The sequence below is a fragment of the Rosa rugosa genome, chromosome 7 (genome assembly GCF_958449725.1).
Source record: "Rosa rugosa chromosome 7, drRosRugo1.1, whole genome shotgun sequence".
Classification (NCBI taxonomy): domain Eukaryota; kingdom Viridiplantae; phylum Streptophyta; class Magnoliopsida; order Rosales; family Rosaceae; genus Rosa; species Rosa rugosa.
Window position 1 is genome coordinate 16992342 of NC_084826.1, and position 19978 is coordinate 17012319.

Here is a 19978-nt window from a genome sequence, read left to right on the forward strand (position 1 = left end):
CGATGACTTATATAGGCACCAAAACTGAATGGAATTGCGAAATCTTATGGGAGCAGGAGTTCATTAGTAGTATGGTTTACTTCTAGGAGTTGATGAGTAATTTCTAGGGCTTTTATCATGAGTGAGGTCTCGACTTTTCTTTAGCAGATAAAATAGTACTCAAGGCTATGATCAAGTTGTATGTATAGCTGCAATTGCACGGTCCTTTTCCTATGCTAGATCGGCTCTACAGATGAAAATTGAAGCTATGAGAGCTGGCCTCCTACTTGTTATCCTCCAAGGCTATGATCAAGTTGACATTGAGACTGATTGTGCTGCTGTGGTGAACGCCCCTAAAGGGAGATTTGGAGGATCTTTCGGAGGTAGGTTGTATTGTGGAGGATTGCAAAGCATATTTGCAAGTAATCCCCTCTTATTCTGTACAATCTATTTATCATGAAGCAAATGGTGTTGCCTATAGATTGGCACACCTTACTAGTGTTAATTATTTAGATGAGTATTGGTTAGAGGAGACACCTGTGATTATCCAGGATGTTCTCTATGAGGATTTTTGTACTATAGTACTCGAGGTATAGGTATTACATCCTCATCGCTGTACAATTATCCTTCTTATTTAAATAATAATAACGAGCGTGGGGCTGAGCCTTCCAGTAAGTTGAGTTCCAAACTCCTTTTTTTAAAAAAAAAAATTAAAAAAAATAAAATAGTACCCAAACTTTAAAAACGATCAAAACCTAAACTTTCAAACCACATCAACAAGGTGTTTCCATCCACTAAAATGAATGTCGTAACATCATCCGTCAAGTCAGCACATTCACCTCACCTCCAAAGTCAATTTACTCTTCCCTCCCAAATCTTCATCTTCTCCTCTCCCATTTTTTTTTTTTTTTTTTTTTTTTTTTTTTTTTTTTTTTTTTTTTTTTTTTTTTTTTTTTTTTTTTTTTGAAAACTAATGAGGATTAGGCGATATTAGCTTCTCTGTAACGGTCAGAAAGAGGCACCAAGGCACCCACACAACCCCGAAGGGGACCATTACAACCGGAAGCCCACCGCCCGTCCCTCAAAAGTGAATTTATTAAGAAGGAAACAAGATACAGAGAGAAGGGTGGGGGACTAGGCCTGACCACTCCTATACATATAACAAACATAAAAAGAGAACAACCACAATTAAGCAAACCGGTAAGTAGTACGTCCAGAAAAATCCTGACCAAAAGAACTAATCAAGAAATGAGGGATTGAATCCCACCACACTGACCCACTATTCAAGGCACCGTAGTTAGCCAACTTATCTGCAACTTGATTTCCCTCCCTGAAGACATGAGAGACGTGTACCTGAAACTGGCTGATCGAATTAAATAGACTTGTAGTTAGGATAAAACCTCTTCTAATTAAATAAATATGAATGTACGACATCACCGACCTATCAGCCAAGCAAAAACAATAGTTATAGCAATGGGTGTCCATTTACCAAGTATACCCATGAGAAACAATGACAAGCTACTTAATTTGCTTTAACTTTGCGATCTTATCTAAAAGACAAATAAATTTGTTTTTTATTTTTTGAGAACTTGCAGACCATCTTTCGTCTCACACAAGTGTTTTTTTAGGGCCAATGATATATAAGGTTATTTTAAAAATTTGAAAGCTGTATTATTTGTAATGATGCTTCTTCGAAATAAAAGTATCTTTTTGGTATGACACTGCAATTGTAAAGCGAATGGAGTAGCTGGTAGAGCACTCCATTGGTGTTTGTTAAAATACATTGTTTTAGTTCTCACCTAAATGAATCAAAATAGCATGGATGCTGCAGATACTCCTGGCAACGTATCTGAATCATGAGAACATGCTAACTCCTTTCCTTTTGGGAAATGAGTCACAACTCACAAGTATTTCAGTCTCCCAAATCCAACTAAAATAAATAGAAGTAAAAGAGAAAGGGCTAAATACTGGTTACTACCCTGTGGTTTAGGTCCAAAATCAATTCAGTCATTGGACTTCTAATTTCATCAAAAACACCCATGTAGTTTCAATTTTGATCTAATAGGCCCAATTCGTTAATATTTTGTTATGGGTTCAACTTATAGTTGGATTATTTGATGAAAAACAAATAGATTTCTAATAGTGAGACCCACTCCTAAATTAACTATGCATGCCACCTCAACACCACATCATAAAACATATATGAGCCATGTCAACAAGTTAAATTACTCAATTATTGGAAGACTAACAGATTGTACATATTAGATCAAAATTGAAACTGCAGGGGTGTTTTTGATGAAATTAGAAGTCCAGGGACTGAATTGATTTTAGACCTAAACCACAGGGTAGTAACCAGTATTTAGCCCAAAGAGAAATTTGCAAGCTTGTGTTCCTAGGCCCTAACAATAGGCAAAACACTTCGGCCATGAACTTGGAATGAACCATGCGCCCTCGGGCCCATCTGGAAACCCAAAAGCAGAATACCCTCATCCTCACTTGTAGAGGCAAAACCCAACTCCATTTGCAAGGGAGCTGGCCCAGCCACACAAACCTTGCACATGCAACCGAGCAACCGGCCTTGCCTCAACTCTGTCATGCCACACCACCGCAGCTGAAGTGGTCAAGCAACACCATGTAAAACATCCACCGCAGCCTACGCAACTAACCCCCAAACCCAGCAAACCTACTGCCCGATGTGTTGCACCGCCACGAGCCTCTGCTAGCCACCTCCAAACTGCCGCCACCATTGTCAACACCACACCCCAAGTGCCATAATTGCGGCAAAGAATTACACTTAAATGTCTCAACCAATTGATTTGTGAGGAAATCTTGTTAAATTTTCACTTCTTACTAAGTGTTGTTTTGATTATAAATTCTCACTAACAAAATACTTTTTCATTTTCTTTTTATAATAAAGTTATTTATGATGCATTACATATCAAAAATCACTTAATAAGACGATTGATACTTTTGCATATAAAGGGAATCGAAACTAACTATCTAGATTGAATGTTTGATTCTTCGGTGACAATCGAACCATTTTCTGAAACATTCATCATCATTATTTATTTTGTATCATATTTTTCACATTCACTATTGATTCATTAATAGAAAAAGTGACCAAATAGTTTGGTACTTCGGAAACTTTAGTCTGACTTAATGAGTAGAACTGTAGAAGTAAACGTAGAACTGTAGGTACAAAATGATGGGATCATCTGTAATAACCGAAGAACTCGGACCAAAAAAATATGGCAAGAAGTTCAACATAGACGGATTGACCAAACGACACGTCGTAGCCTGGTCGACTGTACATAAAACATTTACAAAACCCCCCAAATGAACAAAATTAGGGTTCTCTTCCTGCTCTCTCTACTGCGAAACTCGACCAACGAGAATGGAGGCACATCCACCCATTTTAGCTCCCGCGTGATCCTACAAGATAGAGTAAGCTCAAGTTTTGCTGGGTTCATCAATGGTGGTACGTACTAGCATCACAACACTACTCTTATCTTTAGCCCCCCCTTTTCTTCCTTGAAGCCTTTTAGCATAAACTGAAACCAATTTCTCTAACAAACGCAAAGAGACGCATGCAATTTGGTTTCTTGAGAACAAATGGAGTTCAATGACTGCTGAAGTTTAGGTCAAGGACTTGATACTATTTGGTTCGCTGTTGAAATGAATGTGATTGATGGTGCGATATTTAGTTCTCATATCCTTGTAGGCATGTAGTAATTAGTATAAGTGTATAACCGTAACCATCTTCTCTTACAATTGCGAAAAGATGCCCCATTGTTTCATGGAACAGAGGCCTAAGTTGAGGGGAGTTGGAGCTCCTACCAAGTGTAGGATAGACAGATTTACAAGCCTTCCGGACCATCTTGTTCATCACATACTTTCCTTTGTTGCTATCACTGACCTTACTCGTTTCGGTTGCGCCTCTAAAAAGTGCAGAGAGCTTTATCTGTCAACTCCCTCGTTGAATTTGAACGGATTTTCTCGTGCCAATTTGTTAAATGGTGATAAGCGATTAGAGTTGTTGAGTTCTCTGGATAGGTTCTTGTTAGTTCATCGAGGGGTTAATAAGCTGAAACGTTTGTGTATCTTTTTGAATGCTTACCGAGACAGTAAGAATGAGGCATTTCGAATAATCACATGGATCCACAGTGCTGTAAGGTGTAATGTTGAAGTCCTTGAGCTTGATATTGGTGTACCCGATGAGACACTGCCCTTTCCGTCGTCTGTCTTCCATTGTGGATCTCTGAGGTCTCTATTGGTTAAGATGAGCTGTCGGATTCTTAAAGCACCCTCACTCACATCTTTCTCTAATCTTGAATACTTGAAGTTGACATATGTTATAATAGGAGATGAGGGGATTTTCAAATGGATCTCTTGTTGCTGCAAATGCATTGAGACATTAATTCTTGAACATGCTTATGGGATTAAAACTGTCACCATTCAAAGCTCTTCTTTAAAATCATTTCGCTTTGTGAAGGATTATCTGGTTCGTCCCTGCAATCTCAACATCTCTGGTGGAAGACTTGAAGACATATTTATTGACTGGGGATTTAATTCCGATTTCAGCAGATCATTAAATATTTCTGCTCCAGATCTTAAATATTTGAAATGGTCAGGGAATTTGTTGACTCAACAAAATCTGGGGAAAATGACCTGTTTACAGAAAGCTGAGCTCTTTCTGAAACCTGAAGCAGATGACTTTAACATGTTTGAGATTCTTTGCAGCATAAACAGGGTTGAAGTTCTTATTCTAAACAAAGAGACCATCATGGTAACAAGACACTACTCTTCAAGCTCTGGTTTTTCTATACTGTTCTTTACGGGTTTTCTGGTTCCCTACCTTATTTGGGTATTGTTTCTATAACTTTCAGGCTATGTACAAGGGAGGTTCCATGTCAGCCCCATTAGAAAATGTTCATTACTTGTCTATTCATATTGGAAGTTTTCTTGACATCCTAGTCCTCCCAATGGCTTTGCTTCTTCAAGGAATGCCTAATTTGACTACTTTAGACATGAAGTCTGACCCCTTCTTCCTTGACCCAAATACTGATGTAAGTGAAAGTCTCACCCTCTCTTCCCTGAATACTTATTTTTCTGTTCATTTTTTTTTTTTTTTTTCATTTCTCATCATTTCTAGACCCGTGTGAAATGATCATGGTTAAGAAATAAGTAGGTGTTGTTTCTATATATTTTGCAAATTCTTAGTTTTAGTAGTTTATTTGTTTGCATTTTTCGATTGATTTTCTTGTTGCATTGTTGCGTTCCAGTGTTCTGGGTTTAACATGGGATTTTGGAAGGTGCAAAGTCTTGATTTTGTTCATCAACTTAGAGAAGTAACCATTGAGCTATCCAGTGGATCCAATGGAATCGAGTTTGCGAGGTATATCCTTGAGCATGCTCAGAATTTGAACAAAATGACGATTGTGCATTCACCTCATCAGTCTAATGCTATAAGGGCGTTAAAGAAAAGCAATATGGCTGCCAATGCCAAAGTTGCCTATCTGGAAGATCAAAACAGAGGAACTGAAAAGCAAAGAGGAAGAAGGGTTGCCAGATAATCAATCATTAAAAGGTGCTAACAGGATACAGGATCATAGAATCAGAAGTAGTAGTTTTACGGGGATTGTCGAATCTCCTCCAGAGTTTCTCTCTCCACCTTTAGATGCTGAATCAACCCTTTCAAAAACATGAGGCATTTTGTTTCTGATTTTTGCTAGTCTTTTTTCATCTGGTAGCTGTTCTCTATCAGAAGGGGAATGTTTATGTGTTACATCTATAATACTTTGTTCTATGTAGTGTTTCAATTGAAGTATATATATATATTAGTTTCGTCTAACTGAATTGAGTATACTATTATTTATTCTGTTTGGTGCCTGTGTACATCAAATCATACTTTACCAACTTCTTTGACTTAAAAAGGTACTGATATGATCCCATATTGCCATACATTATCAAGAACTTATTGATAATCAAGTACCTTGTTCTTGCAAATGCAGTAAGAATGTACATCTTGAATCTGTTAGTGGGACAAAAGATGACCACCATTTAGAGGTCGATGAATCTCCTTATTGGAATAGGAGTTGCCATCTTAACTTCTCAGGTGTGACCCTTAGAAAACTAATCTCTCCACTGTATATTTGCTTCACCAGGAAGAAGTCATTGACTCTTTTCACTGCTACTGTCACAGATTTTTACTGGCCAGGACCTTGATGAATCGCCCGTATCTGGGCACATGAGAATGTTTAGACTTCAGATGAAGCTGAAATTTTTCTGCAGCCTAATGTTTGATGACTTTGTCAATGTATAGCTTTTCAGCTTTTTTGTATGTTATTTTTTTGCTTAAATCTAGGTACTTTTTCATTTGGTCTTATTAGTTGCTGGATTCTTGGACCTAGAATCATGCTAAATGGCTTAAATAAGCCAGAGGTAAATTGAAAACATTTCCCACAATGGTGAAGTGTATATTAAAACTCACGAAACTAAGACTGGACAATTGTTGTTGAGTTTCATCTTAATTTTGTTATTTATTATTATTATTATTATTTCACTCTGAGGACCCATAAAATTGCGACAATGTCTGTCATGACACCAAAACTTATGTTAAAATTACAATCTAACTTTCTGTTAATTTTCACATAATCTTTTAGTGATGGGTGATTTAGTCAATTCAAGTTCAAGGGTTGCGGTGGGCCCTCCCTTCCCATGAGGATGGTTTACAAGGATCATAGCTACTCCTCTCTTATTATAAGACGCTTGGAGCAAGTTCACCCGTTGGGTCACCATGTCACCCACTATTCACTACTTTTTAGTGTTAATTTCACCATCTGGGTCACGGGCACAATGTATTTCGTGCCCTGGGTCACCCTGTACAGTGTTCTAGGTCACCATGGTGACCTGCACAGTGTATTTTGTGCCCTGGGTCATCAGCACAGTGTATTTCGTGACCCAAAGAATGAAAATATACACTAAAAAGCAGTGAATAGTAGGTGACCCAACGGGTGAACTTGCTCTTAGGGCAACTCCAACCATTGGGTGCCATACCAGAATTGGGTGCAATATAAGACTTTGGATTAAATTCAGTTTACTCCCCTGAACTATAGGCCTAAAATCAGATTGGTCCCTCTTTCTGAAAATCGATTACGATAGTCCATATACTCTCAAATGACATCACCCGAGTCCAAAATTTGAATTTAGCTCGAAACATGACGTCAGCTGCTGAGTTGGAGCCGACATGGGGGCCCACTTCTCAGTTTTTTCAACCCACAAGAAGGGCAAAACAGACATTTTCACAATAAAATGATTTAAAAAAAAGAAGAAGAAGAAGATGTCTTCGTTTTCTTCTGAACCTCCAATTCCCTTTCCTCCTCCTCCTCCTCATCCTCCTCCTTCTTCTTCTTCTTCTTCCGAACCCATCAAAAACCAACCATCGTCAAAGAAGTCTTATCAATTCCCAAACTGTATCACTCAATTTCCACATCTAAACACAACATTGATATCATATTACAAAGAAAAGCAAAGGTAACAGAGTGATCACCTGAACCTTCATCGGCGAATCCCCCAAAACCGAAACTATCATCGGAATCCCATTCAACTCGATTATAATCCGAACCCTCTCCTGGTCCGTAGCGATATGAAACAGAGCATTCGCCGCAGCAATCTGTGCCTCCACCGAAGACCCCTCTTTCAAAAGCTTGAGCAGCGGCGTCACTCCTCCCTCGTCAACAATTATCTTCTTGTTCCGGTCGTTGTCCCTCGCCGCCTCGACTCGGTCCCGGAGCTGACCCATCTGAATGGTGGCGATGTAGGACCAGACCCAGCTCAGAATCGGGTCGTTGCTGGCGATGGGCGGCAGGGAGAGGTTGGCGCCGTCAGACTCGAAGACGTAGAGGAGCCACTTCATGTCGCCGATGGAGGACTCGAGGAGGTTGGACACCTTGCGGAAGTCGGCGGTGGTGGTGATGGAGAAGACCTGGCGGAGGACACCGCTGTGCTTGCACTTGCGGACGAGAGTGAGGGCGCGGTCGAGGTTCTTGGCCATGTCGGCGGCGATGCGTCGGAAGGGGCCCTCGTAGAGGGAGGGGGAGGAGGTGGCGATCCGGACGGCAGATCGGAGCATCTGGGAGAAAGAGAGAGCAGATCGGGGAGAGAGAGAGAGAGAGCAAATCGGGGAGAGAGAGAATATAGAGAAAAAAATTAAAAAAAGAGAGAAAAAATTAGAAAATTTTAAAATGTCCATTTTGCCCTCATTGTGGGTCCCCATGTCGGCTCAAACTCAGCAGCTAACGTCATGTTTCGAGCCAAATTCAAATTTTGGACTCGGGTGATGTCATTTGAGAGTATAGGGACCATCGTAATCGATTTTCAGAAAGAGGGACTAATCTGATTTTAGGCCTAAAGTTCAGGGGAGTAAACTTATTATAAGACGCTTAGGGCAACTCCAACCATTGGGTGCCATACCAGAATTGGGTGCAATATAAGACTTTTCATCTCCAACAGGGCTTTTTAAGGGGTGCTAAACCTGGTATTATAGGACTTGGTCCAAGTCTCATTTATGAAACTTTTTCAGAACCAGCACCTCTGAACAGTGGCACAGGACCACTCCATCTTCCAGCATTTGGATTTGCAAGGCAGTGGCAGACATTATCATGGCTCTTTGACGGTTTCTTGTGACGGCCTCTTCTTGATCTTTCTGCAACCATTTCGTCAAACGATTCATTGGAGAAATGGTTTGACAAAATCAAAAGGAAAAGAATATGGAGATTTGTAGGCTTCGGATATGAGAAGTGTTTGTGAATTTGTGAGACATGAGGATGACAATGACCCCATATTTACGGACTGTTTGAAATGATATCATCAGATAAGATATGACACGTGGCGGACAAAGACCCAACCGTAATTTGGACAGCCAATTAGAGATTGACACGTGGCTCATGAAATCACATCCAAATTCAGTTGTTTGTCATATATACCGACACAACACGACAAAAAAATTTATTATGAATTTTTAAAAAAAAAAAATGAAATGATAAGAATAATTTTTATATTTTATGATAAAAATTAAAATTAAGATTTTTACCTTATTTAATTAAATTAACATATTTTTAATATAATATTCATAAACATTATACTCATATACTATTTTAATGAAGAATAGTGAAAATAGCACTCCCATACAACACCTCATTGTTGGAGATGAGAATGAGTCCTTTATGAATAGTGCAACAAGGGGGTGCTAAAATGAGAATAGCACCCCTAAATAGAACCAATGGTTGGAGACTTGGAGTTGCCCTTACCTAGCCAAATTTCGAACGACATTTCTACAAAACCACCGGCGCCGATGCATCCTACTAGATTATCAGAAACTTGTTTAGGAACTAAAGATAGTGAGAGTGATTTGAAGGTTTGTGGGAATTTGAAGGACGTTTCTATAGAAGCAGATACAATTTGGAGGAAAAACAAAGTGAAGGTTCCCTCTATGTCTCTGCTTCGAAGGGCAACATATATAGCTATCCATCAAACCAGAATCCGGACCAAGGAAGACGGTGCACACTCACCCGTTTTAGCTCCCACATTCTCCCAGCTCAGTTTCTCTTGGATACATGAATGTTGGTACGTACACTTATCAACTCGAACTAAGTAGTAGTGTTTATGTTAATTTTCACTAAAAACCCACCGACTACTTTTCTTTTTTTGGATTGGACTGACTACTTAACTTGATGGAACAAAAGGCAAAGTTATTTGACCGTTCATAAATAGCTTATGGTAGACGGTCTAAGTAATACTCCAGAGTCCAGACAATCGATTCGGTTTTGAAATAAATAAATGTAATCAATTCCAATTTCCTTGTAGGATTCTATAGTATAAACTGAAATCTACTTTTCGTACAAACTGCAAAAAGACACCAATTAGTTTCATGGAAGACAGGGGGAAGCATGAATTAGGGTCAATTGATAGGTTGAGTAATCTTCAAGACCATGTTGCTCATGTTGCTCATCACATTCTTTCGTTCCTTGCTATTAAAGACCTTACTCGCATCGGATGTGTGTCTTAAAAGTGCGGAGAATTATATCTGTCATCTTCGTCATTGAATTTTGGTGGATTCGGCAAGAACTTGTGGACTTACGTTAAGAGGTTGAAGCTGTTGAGTTATTTGGAGAGATAAATGTTTCATCGTGGGGTTAATAGGACAAAGTGCTTTAATTTGAATTCGGAACTTAACTACATGGACCAATTAACATCGTAGCTTATGTGAAGATGGGAAATATCGAATGAACACATGGATTGACAATTCTGTTAAGTGTATGGCATTGGAATATAAGCATAATCTTAATTTAGGATTGAAAACTGATATCAGCATACCAGCAATCCTAGCAAACATACAAGCAATGCAGTGGACCATCAGACAAGATTCTCTACCATATCTGATGCACCAGAACAGACTGAAGCCTGAAGCAATTCTGCACTGTGCTCACAAGCATGCCAATGCCATCCTTATGCTACAAGCCCAGACAAATCTGGAGCAAATATATCAAGACAAAAATCTTAACTCCCACGCCTTGTTTGGCATCTCTATGCTTGTAGTAGTTTAAATATGTGTTCTCCTTTGTAATCAATTATTCACTTCAATCAAGCAAATTTTATTTCTCTTCAAATTCCATATGGCGTAATGTTGAAGTCCTTGATATTAATATTGGTTCGCTTTTGCATATATACCCACTGCCCTTACCTCCTTGCGTTTTTCTTCTGGATATTTGAAATCTCTATCGGTGGCCATGTACAGTAGGATTTTCAATAAGTAATTATAGAAGATGACATTTTCCAAATGGATCTCATGTTCATGCATTAATTAAGGAATTATGTCTGTTACTGGGAAGGGGGTAAAGGATCTATATTTCCATTGAAAGCTCATCTCTGGCATTGTTTTGCTTTGAGCGGGTTAGTAGTATCTGCATCTGAATATCGATCTCAGGTGAGAAGCTTAGGAAAATAATTACTATCGACTGGAGATTGATGGAGATTTGGCTTACGTACAGACAAACCATCCATTTTAAGCTGCAAAAGGGTATATGATTTATCTTCTTCGTTGCTTTCTTATGTTTTGTACCAGTAACTGTCAGCCGCAAACAGTTGTTTATGCAAGATTGCATGGTGATATGTCTTTGTCTGGTTGCTCTCCTCTATCTTCTCATGAAATTTAGAAGATGAGCATTAATACGAAGACTAGAGAAAGCTCGGCAAGTTAGACCACAAACAACCCTCATTATCAGCCTCATAATTTGCTAAGACGAATCATGGAATTTCAAATTTTTCCTCAAAAAACAAAGGATCGATCATATTGATAACTTTTGATATTATTATTTTAATGCTTTATACACATGAACAAAAAATTGATCGTTTCAAAAAGATAAGAAATTGCAAGACCAATACATGTCTTGGTAAACTCATGAGTCATGAATGAATAAATTTGGGTTCAGCACTAATTGCTTTTCGACAATATATTGTCACAGCCGCAGTTGCAAGATGTCGGAATGCTCATCGCTGATCTGTGATGGACGATTGTAAAGTGAAACAGCTTTCAATTTTGTGCCGTAAACCATCCTATTCAGGCCATGGTCTTGAAGGACATATGGCCTTTCCCTCATCCTCCCCTCAAACCCTCTGATCAGGTTCTCTTTCTCCTGCACAGCTCGCTGTTCATCACGCGACATAGACCTCTGCAACATCTCCACAAGTAGTTCCTTCTTCTTGTCATTGACAGATAACAACGCCCAAAGTTGTTGCTCCTCTAGGGCACACAGCTCTTCCCTACTCAAGTCATCCAACTCTTTTCCCATCCTCCGCGAGATCTCCAAACTCAGCGCTGCATGTTTTCCCTTCAGTTCATGAAGAATGTAATTGTCACATGGTTTTGGCTCCTCCAGTTTCGCAGGTTCGTGGCGGCGGCTCTCTTCTGGCCTAGACTGCTCTACCTCGCCTTTGTATCTTGAAAGAGTGTGCTCCATGCTGGTGCTCGAGAATTCATGAAGCTTTCCATCGCTTGTGAAAGCGATGATCGCTACCTCCGCATCACATAAAACTGACAATTGATGAGCCTTCTTGAACAGAGTGGCCTGCCTCCTGATCCCTAGGTTTTCAGTGGTTGGCATCGAACGTAACTTCTCGTTTCTGTTTTCTTTCCCTAACTTCGGCAAGTATTTTTTTTTTTTCCCTACGAGAGAAATTTAGGGTTGACTATTTCAATTTTTATAATATAATATTCATATGGTATGGTTGCTTTTATAAGGATTCGATCAGTAGGTCATACGGGAAAGTACGACAATGATTAGAAGACAATATCAGAAAAGGAATAGGTTACCGGAAAACAAGGATAAGAACAAGTAATCAAATCAGGTATGGGTTGATTGCTTGCTGAAAAAGTAATTACTCCTTTTTATTCACCCAAATATGAAAGGATTATGAATTAATTGAAGAGTAAGTACTAGTCTTTTTGTTATATATAAAAGTGATCTTTATTCCATTAGTGTCTTTTTATGACTTATATTATCAATTAAACCACTATATGTTTTTGTCTCTCATAACTATTGCCATTGCATTTTTATTTTTCATATATTGTTTATAAAATACCACTGCCTTCAAATAATTATTGTTATTAATTAAAAAGCTACTACCAATGAGCGAAAATATTACTATCAATAAACCAAAAAGCTACTGTCAATGAATTGAAAATATATTGTCATTTGTCAGAAAAATTACTGTCAGTTAGTTGACAATAGCCTTTCGAAAGATGATAGTGCCTTTTCTGACGATTGACAATAACTTTTTTGAAAATTGACAATAGCTTTTCGGTTGGTCATTAGTAGCTTTTTGGTTATTCGACAATAGTTTTTTTGTTCGTCAGAAGTAGCTTTTTTTATCGTTGACAATATGTAATACCCCGAAAAAAATTCAAATTTAATTCCGTGGATTTTTAGAAATGATTTCACCATTGTGGGAGCGAGTACGAGGCTTGAAGAAGTTGTGGAATTAGTTCGAACGATTTAATTTTCGAAAACGAACGTTATTTAGGGGGTCTCAAAAAGTGACTTTTTATACATACAGAATTTGGGAAAACTTCCTTCATGAAAGTTGTAGAGCTCGTCGATACGATCGCGTGCATATGTGGAACGCAAAAATCGGAGTTCGTATGAATTAGTTATGATTTTTTTGAAAAAGTTTCCAATTTGGTATAAAGCTTCCATTTTTGGAAATTTCCAAAAATAAAAACAGATTTTCCAAAAATGGAAAATCTGCTGCAGAAAACGCTCTCGGCCGGAAATCGCCTTGATTTTTCGTCCGGCCATATCTTCCTCCTCCGGCCACCGATCCTCACCAAACTTCTTCCATTGGCTTCGTATGGTCCTTGCGCACATGTCTGTGGCAGCCTTTCATGGCGGCGCGGCCTGTAGCGGCGGCGGAAAGCTTGTTCCGATTTGAGCCCGATTTTGAGTCAACGCCGATATCTTGAGTTTCCGGCCACCTTTCTTTGTGATTCTTGGCTTGATGAACTCGCCTTGAGATTCTGAACCAGTCTCCAGAAGGAATTGAAGCGAGTGGTGGACGTTTTCACGCTGATCGAAGCTCTCGCCGGATTCTGGAAAAATTCCGGCCACCGTGACTGAGTTTGGTAATTTTCGACCTCTTCTTGATGTTTTCTGATAGCAAGCCTTTAGAGTTTTTTCTTAAGCATGATGAGAGGAAGAAGAGCAGCCCGGCCCCGACACCATTGGCGGTGGTCGGCGGCGGCTCTGCCACTAACTCCGGCGGCCCTTTCCGGCCACCTCCGGGGATCAAAAATATGGTTTCTGTACATTTTCAGATTCTATATTTCAATACGATCATTTTGGTATATTACACGTAATTTTTGGATATCGTATGATTAAGTTATGAATTTTTAAGTTTCGATCGATTTCGATCGTTCGATTTGTGATCTGTGAAGATCAGACCGTCTGATGGAATTGTAGATTTGATATGTTGATCGTATGACTGTCCCGATGACTTTGTGTGGTCACGGACGAAGATCCGACCGTTGGATCTTCGTATAATTGAGAAATGGTGATTCGGGAGGCGATTTGTGAGAATCCATCCGTCGGATTTTTATATAAGTTAGAATCCGACCGTCAGATTCCCGTATATGTGTGCTTTTGAGTTGTTGGCTAAGTTAAGATCATTATTGGATTAGGTGATCGATGGATTTATTTGGCGGACGATTCGTGAGATTGTTAATTGAGCTGTTAAGAAGACGCAGCTGGATCAGAGGTGAGTAAACCTCACGTGGTTCATATTACGAACCGAATAAATTTAATTACTTTATTTTGTCGTAATTGTGTGAAAATATTTATGAAATAAATATTTGTTTTAAATCATATGGGCTTGATCAACTACGGTCCATAGGTAAGTAAAATGTATTTAAACTATAAAAATGAATTTCACGATTTTATTGTGTGGACTATAGTTGGTATTAGTGATTATCCCTGAGCGGATAATTACGTATATATATATTTATGTGGAATATATATATGGATGGTGTGGCATTGTGGTATGTGGATTATTGAATTGAATATTTACATATGTCGGAAACATATATGTATTGGTAGAATTGTTGTGATGCAAACAATATTTGTGAGTGAGTTCATATATTGTTTTTGGGTATGACTTTTCGGGAAACAATATGTCGTGGGAAATGGTATTTCTATTGTTTTGAAAAGTGTTTGAGGATTTGGGGAGTTGCAGGTTGTGATTTCTCCTTTTGGGTTGGGAAACATTTTCAGGTCCGGTATGACCATTTTAAATGTTTTAATCTGACGACCGGTGGTCTGAGGATTTGAGAGTCACAGGTTGTGATTTCTCCGTTTGATTTGTTTTAACATTTTGGGTCCAGTGCGACTCGCTTAAATGTTTTGATCTAAGGGTCAGGTTGGCCTAAAGATCCGGGGTTTGCAGGTTGTATCCTCAGGCAATATATCGTAATTACGCCTTTGGCCCGGTTAGTGATTTCGATCAGTTAGAGCTCTAGTCTGTCTGCCAACGTGTCCAGGTTGGACCGGATTTTCATAATGATTTGTTAGGTTAACATTTCCTATGATTTTGTCACGATGTGACTTGTAAGAGTCCTTTTGGTAAAAGGTGTTGAGTTTTGGATGGATTTATTAGTGTGAGTTGATGATGTTTTTAATTAATTTCCTTGTTAATTCTTTTGTTTAAATTTCTATTCTTTTTCTCTTTTCTTCTTTTTCGGTTATATTGTTTATTATCTCTATTTATTTCCTTGATCATTTCTATGGTTCGATTTCCCGTTTATTTCTCGTTTTCATTTTATTGTTTGATTTTAATGTAATCTTCTGAACTAAATTATATGCAGGGATTACTATGACTTCTGATTTTATGCGTGTTGGTTATTTCCTGAATTAATTTTCTATGCATGATTAATGTTCTTATTAGTTTAATTGGGAAGTGCAGTGATGGATGAGACTTGTAGAAAGTTGAGAAATATTATTCCGTATTGTGGGGATAAAGACATCTTGTTAAGAGTAGAGATGAGTGATTCATTTGATTTCTTTGTGTGTGATTTCAAATGATTTGGAGTTAATGATTTTGGTGATCGATTATCGAGATTGTGGTTTTCTTTGTGGATGTTGAAATTGTTGGTTGTTACTTGAGTTAAAAGTACTGTGTTATAATAAATCAACCATTCTTTCTTTTACTCATACTGGCTGTCAAAAGCTTACCGGGTTTTGTGTTGTTGCAATCCCGGTACACTATTCAAATGGTGTAGCGGATAATCCTACAGGACTGGAGAATTCAGGAAGGTGATCGAACCGTGTAGAGTAGCTGCTTTGTAATACTCTGATTTTCAGTTGTGAGGTTTGTTATGCTCATTAGAGCTTTACAATTTACTTTGTACGAGTGAGTTGTAATAATTAACTCGAGGTCTTCGAGTTTTGAATTTGAGCGTGAGTGGCGAGGTTATTTCTGAGAAAAAAAAATTCAGAACGTTTATTTGTTTAAGTTGTTTAATTCATGTTTCGGATTTGAATTTGTTATTCAAAATTCGGGGCGTGACACAATAACTTTTCAATTAATGATAGTACCTGTTTTGACGCAGTTGCATTTTTCTAAATAATGAAAATCAAGAGTACAGTGGCAATAAATATTGATATTTCTTATATTTTGTGGGGTTTATGTATGAAAAAATTTAAGTGGCCTAGAGAATAATAAAATTATTAAAAGTGGCATTATGTATCATTAGCTCTATTCCCTTTGGGTCCAAATTGGAAAACTATTTTCCCATTAGCCTGCCTAATAAATGGGCAAAATATAATGGACAAAATCAAAACTTTTTTTTTTTCATTCCTAATAAAACCCAACAAAGTTATATATGCGCATGTTCTTCCCCGAAATGAAATACTACAAGCTATACTTCAAGAACCCTAATTAACTTAGGTAAAAAGTTAAATATATGCAGCTGCTACAAGCTAGGAAAATGAAGAAAATTTAGGGATCTGAATACATATTAAATTGTTTGGAACTAGATCGAGAACATAAACCCAGCCCGGACTGGCCCGGATTAACGAGGGGACCTGGACCGGCCCGCAAGACCCGGTTTATATGAACGAGCTTGGATCTTAAAATTTACAATGAAAATCGGCCCGTCATTATGTAAAAATGATGTAAGACCCAGCCCGACCCGGTCCGGTCCGGTCCAAACCCGCTAAGAATGGGCCTGGCCGAGCCCACCCGGCCCGTTGATGACCTAAGGACAATGCATGAAAGCCGTTGTTTTAGATCGTTAGAATCTCGTAGGTTCATTGTGAATTTTGATAGATCCATTACAACATTCTTCTAGTTGATTAGCCAAAATCTGTTGGTTAGGGCTAGTTTGGGATTGCTGTGACTTATAAAAAAAAAACTGTTGCTGCTGTGTTGTGAGAATAATCAGCTGTGAATTAAAACAGTTTCGTATTTGGTAAATAATATTTTTAAAAGTGCTGTTAGTACATAAAACAACTACATAGTATGTTTTGATCCACAACAACTTCTAAAAACAACCTCTAAGCTGCTTCTAAAATCTGCTGGTAGTGATTGAAAGCTGCTTTTTATTTATTTACCAAACACAATAAAATCTAAAATTTTGAACAAAAGCTGATTTTCTAAAATTTTGAACAAAAGCTGATTTTTTTAAAAGCAAAGCAATCTCAAACGGGGCCTTAGCCCCACATGTTGAGGCAAAGCGGCAGAGGTGAAGAAACTAGTTTAGTTAGGATTTATAGTGAAGTGTTCAACAAAAAGGTGTACGTAGTTTTCTTGGCGAAAGAAAGCTAGTGGATTACAAACGACAACCATGACAAACCCGTCAACAAAGGAATCTCAAATAGCTCTACAACTTGCTGCTGATCTCTACTGTACTCTTGATGAAGAATGAGAATGACTGAGAGTCGACCACGGAATGCGCTGAGAATTTGTGTTCTTGGAAACCACATCTGATCTCCCCATACTCCAACTAAGAAATGATAAACAAGAATCATGCTTGGAGAATCTAATCGCATATTTGATATATACGAGAATCTTTGAATACTAGGTAAACAACGTGTGGACCATTAGATATAGACTTTATCATATAGTAACTAAAGGAGGCTTTTGCTCCCACCCTAATTTTGCAATTCCTTTCTACCAAATATTAGCATAAACAAATAAACAATGGTTGCCGAACAGAGCTTTTAAACAAAAGTTGGGAGAAGCTTGGGTTTTTCCGATGGAATTTGAGAGATGCATGGAAAAAACACCCTCTTAGTTCTTTTTGATGGTGCATTCACATGGCTCCTCAAAAGCAGGCCGCAGGAGCTTTGTGAATTTACAAATTTATTTTACCAAAAGAAGAGAAAGCAGACGATGCTGGATGCTGTGTTTAAGCACCATTCACGACCAGATCTGCTCAACACCAGATTGCAGAATTAGGGCTCTCTGTGCACTTCTTCGATTAGGAGATTAAAGTCAAGTTTAGCGGGGTAAATAGGTATATATATATACTAGTATCAAGATTACTACTTCTCTTTAACTAGTTTGGTTAAGTGTATTATTACATGAATGTAATGAAGTTTTAATTAATTTGGTATAACTTCCTTGCCTTGTAGTAAATTGAGACCGACTTCTCTTGCGAGAGTCAGCTAATGGCTACTGCAAGTTGTGAAGGTGAAGGAGGTTGTACGGAGAGTGAGAATATGATAGGAACGTTGGGTAATCTTCCAGACCCAGTTGTGCATCACATTGTTTCTTTTCTTGCTATCACTGATCTCACTCGTTTTGGCTGTGTGTCCAAAAAGTGTAGAGAACTTTATCTATCAGGTCCATCCTTGAATTTTGATGAATTTTCCTTGGCTAATACATCCTCATGTTATGAAAGGATGAAGTTGTTGAGGTCTTTGGATAAGTTCTTGATTCATCGTGGGGAGAATAAGTTGCACAAATTTCGTATTCGGTGGGTTCCCCTTGAGTACTTTGACCATGAAACACCATGCTTTTGTGGTTGTAATGAGAAGTCTCGAACGATGGCGTGGTTACACTATGCAGTAAGGTGTAATGTGGAAGTGCTTGATCTTGAGATCTCTATATTTGAGGATGAAACACCATTAGCATTTCCATGTTGCATCTTTCTGTGTGAATCTTTGAGGTCTCTATCGGTGGATATGAATTGTAAGATTCAAATACCCTCCTTCACTTTCTTCTCTAATCTCACGTACTTGGAGCTGACAAACGTTGAAATAGAGGAAGAATCATTTTTCAAATGGATCTCACAATCCTGCAAATGCATTGAGGTATTGAATCTTGAGGATGTTCATGGGCTAAAAAATATCAACATTGAAAGCTCGTCTTTGAAATCATTATATTTTGAGTATACTTTCAATCAGACTAGCATCTGTCATCTTAATATATCAGGTGAGAAACTTAACAACATAACTATTGTCTGGGGATTTGATTCACCTAGCAACAAATCGTTTAATGTTTCTGCTCCAAACCTTAAAAGCTTCTATTGGGTGGGGAATTTGATGATTCACTCATATATGAGAGAGCTGGTAGGCTTAGAAGAAGTTGGGTTTTATCTAGAGCCTGAAGAAGATGAGATTGACCATGTCCTAGATGATATCGGCACTTCACACAAGCGTAGCTTTCTTGTTATAAAGGAAGATGCCATGAAGGTAAAAACAACCCTGCCATTATTTTTCTCCTTTTCATTTTCTTCTAGTTTGGTTGAAAAGATTTGACAATCAATCTGAGATATATGTGCCTTTACATTGATATTGCAGGAACTATACAAGAGAGGAATTTCGCCAACTTCGTTTGGTAATATTTGTTATTTGCGTATGCATATTGGGAGCTTCGTCAGTGACTTAGTCCCATCAATGGTGTTTCTTTTCGGAGCAATGACAAATCTGAGTACTTTATACATCAAGTCTACTCCGCCTTTATACGACTTCGGATCTAATGTGATTTTCTATGCCAGCTTTCTCATTTATGATCTCTACATTTTGTCATTGTTAGTTTTCCGAAAGGCTTCGATTGATTAGCTTGTTGTCTTATTGTTTTTCCAGACATCTGGTTTCAACATGGGATACTGGGAGCAGCAAAACCTTGGTTTCATTTATAAGCTTAAAGAGGTTACGATCGAGCTTTCCAACGGATCTAATGGAATGGAGTTAGCAAGATATATTCTCGAGCATGCTCAGTATTTGGAGAAGATGGTCGTAGTTTATCTACCCCACCAGTGTGATATTGTTAAAAGGATGTTAGATAGAAGCAAGATGATTTCTAGTGGCATAGTTGTCTTCAAAGAAAATCGATGTAAAAGAAAGCTGGTCTGATATATTTCATATCAGAACCTTAATAAATGTTGATGGATCCATTTTGGACTGGATTACTTGGTCTTGCTGAATTAGGTACTCCTTTATTGTTT

The 19978-nt window shown here is 38.2% G+C and overlaps 3 protein-coding genes and 1 long non-coding RNA gene across 4 annotated transcripts; 3 read left to right on the plus strand and 1 right to left on the minus strand.

Moving 5' to 3' along the window:
* Positions 1-3316: 3316 nt before the first annotated feature.
* LOC133721026 (putative F-box/FBD/LRR-repeat protein At4g03220) lies at positions 3317-6478 on the plus strand. Its single transcript, XM_062147532.1, has 4 exons — positions 3317-4765; positions 4866-5045; positions 5262-6094; positions 6182-6478. The coding sequence occupies exons 1-3, from the start codon at positions 3761-3763 to the stop codon at positions 5550-5552; spliced, it is 1476 nt and encodes a 491-aa protein (XP_062003516.1). The 5' UTR covers positions 3317-3760; the 3' UTR covers positions 5553-6094; positions 6182-6478.
* A 4849-nt stretch (positions 6479-11327) lies between these two features.
* LOC133722936 (agamous-like MADS-box protein AGL15) lies at positions 11328-12140 on the minus strand. The gene has a single exon (XM_062149783.1). The coding sequence runs from the start codon at positions 12138-12140 to the stop codon at positions 11496-11498; it is 645 nt and encodes a 214-aa protein (XP_062005767.1). The 3' UTR covers positions 11328-11495.
* A 1476-nt stretch (positions 12141-13616) lies between these two features.
* On the plus strand, positions 13617-15989 carry LOC133720348 (uncharacterized). Its single transcript, XR_009851814.1, has 3 exons — positions 13617-13657; positions 14213-14289; positions 15806-15989. It is a non-coding gene; the product is annotated as an uncharacterized LOC133720348 (long non-coding RNA).
* A 1706-nt stretch (positions 15990-17695) lies between these two features.
* LOC133721890 (putative F-box/FBD/LRR-repeat protein At4g03220) lies at positions 17696-19939 on the plus strand. Its single transcript, XM_062148655.1, has 4 exons — positions 17696-18043; positions 18162-19223; positions 19332-19511; positions 19617-19939. The coding sequence occupies exons 2-4, from the start codon at positions 18198-18200 to the stop codon at positions 19884-19886; spliced, it is 1476 nt and encodes a 491-aa protein (XP_062004639.1). The 5' UTR covers positions 17696-18043; positions 18162-18197; the 3' UTR covers positions 19887-19939.
* Positions 19940-19978: the final 39 nt, after the last annotated feature.